The sequence below is a fragment of the Apis dorsata genome, unplaced genomic scaffold, assembly GCF_000469605.1.
Source record: "Apis dorsata unplaced genomic scaffold, Apis dorsata 1.3 scaffold_113, whole genome shotgun sequence".
Lineage (NCBI taxonomy): Eukaryota > Metazoa > Arthropoda > Insecta > Hymenoptera > Apidae > Apis > Apis dorsata.
Genome location: NW_006263408.1, coordinates 921393 through 933614, shown reverse-complemented (window position 1 = coordinate 933614; position 12222 = coordinate 921393). Strand labels below are relative to the sequence as shown.

At 26.8% G+C, this 12222-nt stretch overlaps 2 protein-coding genes and 1 long non-coding RNA gene across 6 annotated transcripts in view; all 3 read left to right on the top strand.

Annotated features, from left to right (window-relative positions):
• Window positions 1–665, top strand: part of LOC102678623 (motile sperm domain-containing protein 2-like) — a 4104-nt gene extending 3439 nt beyond the window's left edge. Inside the window, exon 8 of the mRNA XM_031508967.1 lies at window positions 563–665. Within this exon, the coding sequence (XP_031364827.1) occupies window positions 563–568 (6 nt within the window). The 3' untranslated portion in view covers window positions 569–665. The remainder of the gene's footprint in view (window positions 1–562) is intronic.
• The window catches only part of LOC116185172, a 12994-nt gene extending 4840 nt beyond the window's left edge, over window positions 1–8154 (top strand). The window contains exon 2 of the long non-coding RNA XR_004149959.1: window positions 7490–8154. This is a non-coding gene — a long non-coding RNA (uncharacterized LOC116185172). The remainder of the gene's footprint in view (window positions 1–7489) is intronic.
• LOC102678923 (transcriptional repressor CTCFL-like) lies at window positions 812–6450 on the top strand. Of its 4 annotated transcripts, none has more exons than XM_031508964.1 (13): window positions 812–1157; window positions 2381–2553; window positions 2638–2861; window positions 2934–3298; window positions 3422–3591; window positions 3791–3927; window positions 4004–4154; window positions 4334–4475; window positions 4567–4839; window positions 4934–5070; window positions 5297–5436; window positions 5557–5784; window positions 5872–6450. In XM_031508964.1, exons 2-13 carry the CDS (start codon window positions 2424–2426, stop codon window positions 5929–5931), a joined length of 2157 nt encoding a protein of 718 aa, XP_031364824.1. In that variant the 5' UTR covers window positions 812–1157; window positions 2381–2423; the 3' UTR covers window positions 5932–6450. The 4 variants fall into 4 exon arrangements, with proteins under 4 accessions (XP_031364824.1, XP_031364826.1, XP_031364825.1 ...); XM_031508966.1 differs by having other exon boundaries at window positions 813–1157; window positions 5321–5436; XM_031508965.1 differs by having other exon boundaries at window positions 817–1157; window positions 5560–5784.
• Window positions 8155–12222: the final 4068 nt, after the last annotated feature.

Genomic DNA, 12222 nt, shown 5'->3' with positions numbered 1-12222 from the left:
TTTATAAAATGTGTTAATAAATTATATATTTAATAGAAATAATATTATTATTTAACTATATATTTTTATTAAAAATTATTATTTTATAAATTTGTATTGTCTATAAGATTGTATAAATAATCTATTTATTGTTTGTTAATTAATATATTCAATAAGTATATATATTCTATGCTCGAAAATCTTTATATGAGAATGCATAGTATGAAGTAAAAAAAATATATAAAGATATATATAATCTAGTATAAATATATATTAGATTAAATATTAATCAAGATATATATTTTTTATTTTTGATTTTTTTAATGCAAATTATTAATATTTCAATAAAATAATCTAAAATGAATTAATATTTTGTTAAATTATAAATAATTAAATAATTTCTTATAAAATTTAAATAAAAAAATTTTACTACGATACATTTTGATAATTATATATAAAGTTATCTTTTTGTTATTACAATTTCTAATATGCATAATATTGGTTATGTTATTACATTAATTTATGTCATTTATAAATCATTAAAAAAAATAATAAATAATAATCTTTCATACATACATATGAGTGTTGATTTCCCCATTAAAACTTTTAATCATTTCCCTTCCCGTTAACATAACTTTCCCGCTCTTTTCGCATGGCGTCAGATTCTTTTTTGTTTCGTCAATATATATATATATCTCTATTTGCAAGTATATAAAAAAAAGTTTAAAGTTAATGTTATCAAATTATGTTTACTAATAATATTGTATTATTAAATTAGTTTAACAATTGCATATTGAACATATACTTTATTAAGCGAAAGCTTAATATGTGAAAAATAACAAATTAATTGGTAAAGTCTAGATAAATTTAATGCCCGGAAGTACCTAAAACGACAGTCGTCCGGTGTAAACATGACGAGTGACGCGTACCAGTGCGCAGCTACCAACGCGCAGCATTTGAACATTCATAGTTCGATCGGCCATATTGTCCTCCGGGTCTTACACAACGCCCTCACACGAACATTCTCGACTTTACGAGGTAAGCGAATATTTCGAGGTTTCGTGCAGCAAGCGAACTTAGCACAACGTGGAAACTTAATTCCGTGTGAAGAAATACGATTTTAAGCGATATTTGAAGAGACTTGTGGCCGCCGGTCGCGAACAAAACGCAAAAGATTGGTAAGTTATTTGTAGCACGTAGCAGAACGAACAGTATTCCCTTCCGTTGCGTCCTCCATATTGATGACAGCGCCGACGGTGATAATTTTCTGAAATTTTTGTCGTTAATGCCCCCTGTGTCCTGAAATCGAAAGCACCCGCGTTGTCTTAAAAGCTTTCCGACAGAATGCGCAACTTTGGAGCCTCCGGTGTTCGACGAAAGTCCACGGTTACGGAACCCTGGAAGCCTGCTACGTATTTCCACACGCTCCTTCACCCATCACGACGCAATCACATTTTGCCCATGGCGTCATCCTTGTTCGCATTACCCGCTTCGCGTGTTACATGGCGTTCTGTAGCAGCGTGTGTCGCTCTTGTCAATTCTGTTTGACTTTACAATGCTATAACATTACAATGCTCACTTCCGAAGATTGCCAAAGCGTGGTCAATCTTGTTAATTATTCGTTGACCCCTCTCGTCCATCCGCTCTTTTGTACCTTGAATTTCCTTACTCAGATATTGATTTTCCTTTAATTTTACATGACTCATAATGTTTCATGTATTGCCACTTATATTCCGATGGTAATTGGTGCAATTCCAAATGTTCGTATGCATGTACATGTTTTCATACATTTCTCGAATGTAAAACTGATTACATTTGCGTATTCTTGCGAAATGTTTGTTATGTTTATTTTATATAATATTTAAACTTTATTTCAGTTTTTTAATAATTCTATAATTATATAAATAGATTTATTGTGTATTTTTATAAGAGTATTATTTAATGAAATTGAAATTATATATTTTAACATAATATAATATGTGTATTATATACAATATATGTATATCTATATTATATTTCTACAATATATATAATATATATACAATTATATATGTAATTTATAAATATCTTAATTTAATGGCTAATTAAATAGAATATATAGATATTTTTTTTTGAGATATATTATATATTTATAATAAAAATTTTATATTTATATATATATTATTGTAATATTACATTTTTTTAAAATGATTATTACATAATTAATTTAAAAATACAAAAATATAATATTTCTTTTTAATAATAGAAAAATGTAAATTTAAAATAATTTAAAATATATAAAAATTAATTTTAATGTTTTCATAATAAAAAAAAATATAATTTAATGACAAAAGATATTATTTGAAAATGATTGCATTATTTATGTGAATTATTAAATAAAAAATATCTAATGTTGTTTCAGACTAATGAGAGAAAGTACATTTGTATGAGTTAATGATCTGACCATGACAAGTAACGTAGCAGCAATTAAGTTAGAAGAGGGGCAAGAATCCGTAACAGAAATACAGACTTATTTAGAAACATTTAATAAAGAAATAGAAGGAGGTCAGGGAGAGCAATTACAACATGTACAATGTTAATATCAAAAAAATAAATAAAAATTTATATATTTATTCTAAAAAGAACAAATTTGTAAATTTGTAAATTATTCTATTGTAGTACAACAAGTGGAAGGATTGTCAGGTGGAGAAGAGGGTGGGACTTATTTTGTTGATCAATCTGGCCAATATTATTATCAAGCAAATAATGATGAAACACCTGTGATGACACAGGTACAAATTCAAGAAGTAGAAGAAACAGATGTACAAAATGATGGAGAAACAGCTCAAGAAGAACAATATAATGAAATTGAAGAATTAGAAAATGTTGATGGTGATGAAGATGTAAGTGGATCATTTTTAATCATGGAATAATACAATATTTATAATTATCATAAAAAATATATTATTTTATAGAGTCATGTAACTAATGGTGGAAATAATCAAGTTGTAATCAATTCTGGAGATGCATATCAAACAGTTACTATTGTACCATCTGATACAAATCCAGGAGAAGTTAGTTATGTATTAATAGTTCAGCAACCTGATGCTGAAGACAAAGAAAGCAGACCTGTAGAACGAGAGGGAACAGAAGGAGACGAAGGGGAAGGGGAACAAGACCTTACAGTTTATGACTTTGAAGATAATGAAGATAATGAAGCACCTGTGGAATCAGAAGCAGAAGATGATAAAACAAAAATTATTAAATTTTTACCTAAAAAGTCTCAAACTGTTACTCAAGCTCATATGTGTAATTATTGTAATTACACAAGTCCGAAAAGGTAATTTTTTTATAGTAAAATCATATCCATGCATTATTGTTTTATTTTAAATTATATATAATTAATTATTGTAATTTAATTTTTAAATAATTTTTTAATTTATATATGATATATATAATATAGATATCTATTATCACGGCACATGAAATCACATTCTGAAGAAAGACCACATAAATGTAGTGTTTGTGAAAGAGGATTTAAAACATTAGCTTCGCTTCAAAATCATGTTAATACACATACTGGGACCAAACCACATCGTTGTAAATTTTGTGATAGTGCATTCACAACTTCTGGTAAATAAATTTTTTTATTATATTATATATATATATGTAATGTAATAGTTTTTGATTATATAGTGATTATATTAGTGATTAGATACATTTATTTATTTATTTATATTTTTTAATAATTATTTCTCTTTAATATATTATATATTAAATAAAGCTAATAATTGAAATATAAAAACATAATAATTTCTGTATATATTTATAGGTGAACTTGTTAGACATGTTCGATATAGACATACTCATGAAAAACCACATAAATGTCATGAATGTGATTATGCATCTGTTGAATTATCTAAGCTCAAACGTCATATACGATGTCATACAGGGGAACGTCCATATCAGGTACATTATACACTTGAAATCTTATTTAATTACAAACATATACAAACTTAAAATATTCATTAAAATTGTTTTATAGTGTCCACATTGTACATATGCAAGTCCTGATACTTTTAAATTAAAGCGACATTTGCGTATACATACCGGAGAAAAGCCATATGAGTGTGATTTTTGTCAAGCAAGGTTTACCCAATCTAATAGCTTAAAAGCTCATAAATTGATACATAATGGTATGTTAATGCTAAAAATTCTTTTATTTATTACATAATTTTCTTGCTAAATTTTTTAATTTATAATAATTATATTAATTATATTTTATATGTAATTTTTTTTATATGTAATTATTTTATATATAATTATTTTAACATATGATTAATATATATGATTTATAATAATATATATGTTACAGTTGGTGATAAACCAGTATTTCAGTGTGAATTATGTCCAACCACTTGTGGAAGAAAAACAGATCTCAGAATTCATGTACAAAAATTACATACCTCTGATAAACCTTTGAAATGTAAACGTTGTGGAAAAACATTCCCAGATAGGTAATTATGTGAAAAACTATATAAAACTATATCCTAAAAAATATATATATATGTATATTACAAACATAAAAAATATAATTTATCTTTGTAGATATAGCTATAAATTACACAGTAAAACTCACGAAGGAGAAAAATGTTATAAATGTGATTTGTGTCCATATGCTTCTATATCTGCGCGTCATCTTGAAAGTCACATGTTAATTCATACCGATCAGAAACCATATCAATGTGATCATTGCTTTCAATCCTTCAGACAAAAACAACTTCTCAAACGGCATTGTAATTTGTATCATAATCCTTCTTATGTTCCCCCTCCACCACAAGAGAAAACACATCAATGTCCCGAATGTGAACGACCATTTAGGTATGTAATATTTGCGATTTATAAATCAAGAAAATATATAGGAAATAATTAAAAAATATATTTAAATTTTATTTATATAAATTTTAATATTTAGGCATAAAGGTAATCTTATTCGACATATGGCTGTTCATGATCCAGAATCATCTCTTCAAGAAAAACAACAAGCATTGAAGATGGGTAGACAGAAAAAGATTCAAATTATAGATGGACAAAGAGTTGAAGTCATGACAGGTAAAATTATTTATAAAAGAAAAAAATAGTTCATTTATATGTGTATAATTCGAAACAAAGTCAAATTTAATATGCTTAAAATAATATTTAGATTTTATAAATGAAAAAATTATTACACATATATAATGAATAAATAATTATAAAAAATTGTGATCACGGGGACACTTACGATATGATCTGTGTACAGGTCATTGACTAATATCCGTGTGTTATGTTATGATAACAGGTGATTTAGCTTCTAAACTTAAAGGTTATGAAGAAGAAGAAGATGATGAAGACGATATGATGGCAGTTGAAGGGAGCGATGGACAACAATATGTTGTATTGGAAGTTATACAGTTAGCTGACAATCAAGGAACTGATCAGGTATACGTTATATTAAATACAAAAAAATATATTTTGAAAATATTCTCTATTTATATATTAGTGTTTTTTAAAAGTAATTTATATTATATTAATGAATTTAATTGTTTTGTTTTTGTTTAGCAAATGGCTGTTGTAGCTAGCGAGGATGGAGATTTGGTGATGCAAGATCCTCTGAGTCAAGAAAGTGGAATTGTAACTGGTACAGGAGAAGAAATTGATGATGGAGAAGAAGAAGAAGTAGAAATGGATGAGTTAAAAATTGAACCAGGAACAACTAATAAATCTCAAAATACACAAAATGATCCAAAATTACAGAAAGAGATGGAAACCTGTTTTGGTTTTGATGAAGTAAGTTAATTTTATCTTTTATTATTTTCATGAATCCTTTTTTAAAGACATGATTTATTATGATATAAATTCATTATGATATTTTAGGAAGAAGAAGAAGAGGAAGAAGCTAATGGTAATATAAATATACTGCAGACAATTTCATAATATATATAAGAAGAAGGAATTCAAGGAAATCCATCTATGTAATAGTCACATGTTTTATCTCTCTCGCAGTAATAAGGTATATACTGTGAGTGCAATTTAATATTATTTAAAAACTCTGTGCATAGCTCCAATGGAGCCAATTTTCGGGGCCAGTGCGGTCTACATGAATGGTACAAGAACATTTTTTGCCACTAGTGCATTAGATGTACGTAATAATTTATAAAGAAATAGTAGTTTTGTGGTTTAGTGAAATATGAAGAATGTACAATTACAATAATGTAAAATATTATTTTACTTTATTATCAGTAAAAAAATTGTCCTTCAAAAATTGTAAACCGACAAAACTGTTATTAATGAAAACAGATATATTAGCAACGTAGATTGGTATAATATTTTTAAATCAGTTATTTAATATAAAGCATGTAGCAAAATATTTGAATTTATTGATATCATTCATTGTTGGAATGTGGTTAATGGAACTGAAATTACAGAATAAAATGAGGCTGCAGTGTATATAAATGCTTACCATTACACTTCATTTTATAGATAAATATCATATTCTATAAATAATTAGGAGAAAGACAAATGATAAATTTAATGATATTGGTCGAATTTTATGTTATTTAATATGAATGATATATATAGAAATGTATATATAAGAAATTCATAATACAAAAAGAGATAACAATTTTTCATTGACCTGGAAGATGTTACATTTGTGATTGTATAGAAGTATTTCATAATAATAATAACAATAATAATAATAATAATAAAAGATCATTTTATGAATAAATACCTATATATACATATTATTAATGATCATAATTGTATCAGGTCAAAATTTTTGTGAATACAAGATAAAGTATGAATGGCAGAAAGTAATTTGATGTTAAGTGTAATGTTATGATAATTAGTATAATTATAATAATTAATTTTTTATTTCACCTTTTTTAATTCCCTTTCTTGAAAATATATACACAATTTTTAGAATAGCTCTCCTTCCAGGTTGATTATAAAAATATACCAATAAAAAATGTTACATATTTATAAACGAGGAATGGAATTTTTAAGTAGTTGAATTTTTTGTGTTCTGTCGTTCTGTGACAGTTTAGTTTATCGTATATAATTTTGTGATTGCGTAGTATCTAGAAATAAAAAATGGTAATTTCCTATTAATATAAATTACATATATATTTCTCTTATGTAATCAATTTCTTATAAACGTAATCTTATACGCAATTTTTCACATGTTGCACGTAAGTTATTCTATGTACCTCGTCAAGCTAAAGAGAGATAATGCTGTAAAAAAAAAAAAAAAACTTGTAAAATTTTTTTACATTCAAATTGTACGATTGTAATTGAACAATTGAGATTCTTCAAATCGAAGCAGTTTCATACAATATCCCAAAGAAAAACGGTGTAGCATTTTCTCCACAATAAATATTACGTCGTCGACAATGCTCTCTTTTACGCACATTATTTCCATTAACGAATTTATCGTTTCGATAAGAAATTTATATCGTTTAACGCACACGTTATATCTATTAATCCGAACAAGGCGTATACACACGGGAACACGACCGTTTATTTGCTTTGTATCCTGTAAATAATCGGCGAAGCGTTTGCTCCCACCTTTAACGATATTAGGAAAAGCCGCACCCAACTGCACCCCCTACGGTCGTTAACCCCATACATATGTACTACGTACCATCGTCTCGTTTATCAGGGTACATTTATAGAACACGCGATAGTCTACGGTTAAAAGGTGAATTTTTTCGTATTTACAATTACATTAAGAGCGTGTGATAAGAAACGAGAATAAAAAAATATATATAAATATATATTGTTAATTAATGTAGGACCGTACTTAGGAAATTCTATTACATATATATAAATAATACCTATCTATATACTGCGATCAATTTTTGACAATATACGTGTAATTTATGATTCGAGACGTTATGTTAATTCTCTCGTTTTATCCATCCGATAGTTCACGCCTTCCATTTGTATTCCTTGTGCGTCCGTAGGATGTAATAATAATCTCTCTTTCAAAGGAATGTCGAATGAAAGCGGATGTAACAATACGCGTATAATTTCGTGCGTGCAAACGATTCGCCCGACATCGGCGGATTTTGATGATCGTGAGTGTAAATGTTACTTTATTACACTTTCTTGAACGTGATAATTTTAAAATCTCTGTACTTTGCGAGAAAAAAAAAATAAATAAAGTAAATCGTATCAAATAATCGTATCATCATCAAATATTATTACTTTTTTTAAATATAAGTTTTAGTTTTTTACGATTACGAAAAAATTACGAATCATGCTATTGCTTTTTTTTTTTCAAATTCATTTTAATATTATAGTTAATAAGTCAAAAGTTCAAAAAAAAATACAATATTTAGTTATAAATTTTTCAAACTTTTATAAACAATTATAAAAATGTATTTCAATGTTTGGAATATATATATAGAATGTTATTCAAGTTATTCTGATTTTATCTACAATTTTTTTGAATAAAATTTTACTTACATCATTCTTTTTCTATTCATTCTATCATCAATTTGTAACTTTATTAGAAGGAAAAAAAGTATTTTATTTTGATATAGCGTGCCCGATTAATAAATTCAGGTCACACGAAATGAGAAAATGCAAAGTAAAACTTTAACATGCGACATTTAATTAATCTATAGTTAGGGAAGGCTTTTATTCCTCGACTAAGTTCTCTCTATAAAAGATCCGAAGGATTGTAATGCGTTGTACGATTTACGGTGACTCGTTTTTCCACCAAAAGATAATCTCGACAGCGCATACATACTACTGTCGACAAACGAAACGGACACGGGGACAAATGGACGTGGCACAGGATACAGGCCCACGCGAATGCACTCTCTTCGCCTCCCACGGTCCTTCTTTTACACGACGGTATATATCGGTGGTTTCTACGCAGAAGAGCTTACTAACCACCTGAAAATTCATATCGGTGTGGGAATACATTTTGGCTCGACGCCTCACGAATCGAGCGACCGGTCTGGATCGGATATCTCAATCTTACGAAATCGATTTCGATGCAAAGTCAAAGTTGCAAGATTTGCATTTTGTGGATACATCGTTGAATATAAGAATATTATTCTATATTATTCTATATATACGTAAATCTGGCTGTATTTCAGAGTCAAATCGTTACAAGTTGCATTTTTCAGATTTTATAGAAGAACGAGTTGAAAAACATTTTAAATAAAATATTTTGTAAAAACATTTTAACTTTGTTAACTACCACATATATCTGGATTTTTTTCATATGTGTCATGAACTGATAAACATGGGTTATTTTTTACGAATAAAAAATAAATTCGATTTGATATTGTTTTGACAATATTATTAATACATATATATATATAAATCTCTTTTTACATGAAGTTTTATTTATTTCTCATTATATATTTTTTTTAATTATTTAGAAAATATGATGAAAATCGCGCATATCCTAAATATTTTAAATTCAAATTATTTAATACAGCTATGTTTCTTTTTTGTATTTCATACAATCTTTCTTTTGCACTTTTTTTTTTTTATTTTCATTTGGATTCCAATTATATTTTTCTATTAGATTCATTTTTCTGTTAGAATCATCTTTTAAAATAGATATTCAATTACAGAATTAAAGTTCTTAAAGATTTACAATATGCTAAGCTTAAAAATACCAATAATTTGATTCAAAATAATGATTCAAAACGAATATGCACTTATAAATTAAAAAATTAAATAAAATTAATAAATAAATTAAATAAATCAAAAATTGAATATTAAAAAAATTGTAAAATTTTAGAAAAAAAAATTACGTAAAAACGTCATTTTAGAGAAAGATAAAGAACATATTTTGATTTCAGAATTCAAATATTCACATTGAAAAATCAATACAAATAAATTTTTTTTTGCAAAATATATTTTTTGTAAAATATTATCACTAAAAGTAAACATTATTTGAATTTTTGTGAGATGTTCGAATACAAAGGAAAAGAATAAAAAAAAATTTGTCTTGGTACCACTTGCGTCATGGCTGATTCCATCACACTACATAAGATAAACCAGCGTGTCGGTGAACTCGTGTCGCGCATAATGCGGTTGCCTTTCCTTTATGCGTTTGCCCGCGTGCCGCAATAAAACGCGCGTGCATATATTATGCAGTTTCCTTTTCACGAGGACCACCTAGACAGCCCATGACCATGGACAATGATGACCTAACCGCGTATGTTGCTGTGCTCTTGCAGCAATATCCACGTGAATCGAACGTTAGAATTCAATGAACATCAAACAAGATGGGACAATGAATGAATAAAATATTCTGTGTAATATTTTAGACTAAGTATCAACTTTGTATTTTTCTTTGTATTCTTGTCTTTTTATATATATATAAAAACTGTTAATGCACCAAAATAGCAAAAGAAATTATTAATGAATAAAAAAGAAAAGGCAAAATATATCTTTAGAAAAATATCTTCAATGCATATGTACAATAGAATTTAAAAAAATTGCAAAATGCAGAAAAAGTTTTAAAATAGAATTTTCGATGTATTTGAAGATCTATAAAATAAATCCAGCACAATTCTATTAATTAAAATATTAAGGATCGCGTGATTTGGTTAATAGGAGTTCAAGCGGATTCTTGACACAGCAACAATGTAATCGCGCAATGATGCGCATGCGCATACACATTTGAAGATATTGAATGGATAAATGGGAAACGTTCGCAACTATATCGACATAGGAACATATACTATACATAATTTTCAAGATCTCTTTATGAATATCATTTTGCGTGACGCGAAGAGATCGTCTGATTCCATTATAAAATGTAGAGCATATTAAAGCGTGCTTGTTTTGTTTTTCACGGTTGAGAAAACACATATTATTTTATAGACATATTAATTATTACTTAAATCGATAGATTATATGGTTTTGTTACACAAAATTGAACATTAGATATGCTAACAATGTAATATTTACGAACAGAATATTTATAAAAATGTAAATTCAATGTGAAGAATTTTTTTTTAATAAGCTTTATTTACGAAAAAGTTTTAAATTTAAAATATATAATTTATAATTATACAATAATTTATATTTATATTTATAAAATTATAAACAATTATAAAAAATAAAGAAGAAAATTTTTTGAACTTTAAGATAAATCGTATCAATATTATTTATTAATTTATTAATTTAAAAGCAGTAAATTAAAAAAAAATTTCAATTACATGTTCTATAACGTAAAAATATAAATATTGTATGAAAATTCGCGGTATTATAGATCAACTTAATATGAACAAAAAAAGCAATGCAATTTTATATGCAATTATATTGCAATAAAAAATTCATTTTATTTATAAGATAAAAAGATAAATATAATGATAGAGAATTTTTCTGGTCGATCAAGAGCGATAGAAAGAGAGTCATTTCGTAGCAATAACAGAGATTGATGATACAGATCAAGACATTTGACTCTTAGTGGATTGAGTTAAGTTAAATTTATGAAGGAGTCGCGAATGTGCGATAGTTGACAAGTCGGATTAAATTGCATTTGTATGATTACAACGAAACACAATTTAATTTCTAATAGCTCGAAATACCGCTGTGATTCTCATTTAATTACCGAATTACATTACATAAACACTCTTTATTACGTATTAATAAATAGTGAAGCTTATATTTTATTTTACTTAAAAAGTATTTTATTAAATTTGGATTTTAAAAAATTGAAAAATTTAAAATATAAATATCTAAATATTTTAATTTTCTAAAATGCATATTTTCAAATTTTCAAATTTTAAGTACATAAATTGAAATCAAAAATATTTTAATTTTTAGGTTAGATTTTCAAATTCTCTTCTTAATCTGTATATATATATATATATTATAAAAAATAATTTTCTATTATTATTCGTTAAATTCTTCATTTTGAGCATCCTAATATTAAAATATGAATTTATAAGAAAATCTGATTAATCATACGATTCACCAAATTTTATCATCTGTCATCTTTTGACCATTCGTTGCTCCACATGTCGTGGAACTGTATTAGAACAAGTACTTTAATTGCAGGATGTTGTTAGTCCATTGAAACGATTGGCCGCGTGAATGACTGCGTCTACGAAGCGTGACCATGGACAGACTTGTGTGTCTATAATGTGTACGCGATTAAGTATAAGATAAGTTTCTGCAAAAATTTATGACGATAATTACCTTACTCTATTTCCTGACATTCGTTCAGTTGCAAAATGTACGCCC

Coding starts and splice junctions, on each gene's coding strand:
- LOC102678923 (XM_031508964.1), top strand. CDS start 2,424: ATGACAAGTAACGTAGCAGCAATTAAGTTAGAAGAGGGGCAAGAATCC. Junction 3,592..3,790: donor TAGTGCATTCACAACTTCTG/GTAAATAAATTT, acceptor ATATATTTATAG/GTGAACTTGTTAGACATGTT. Junction 5,785..5,871: donor CCTGTTTTGGTTTTGATGAA/GTAAGTTAATTT, acceptor ATGATATTTTAG/GAAGAAGAAGAAGAGGAAGA.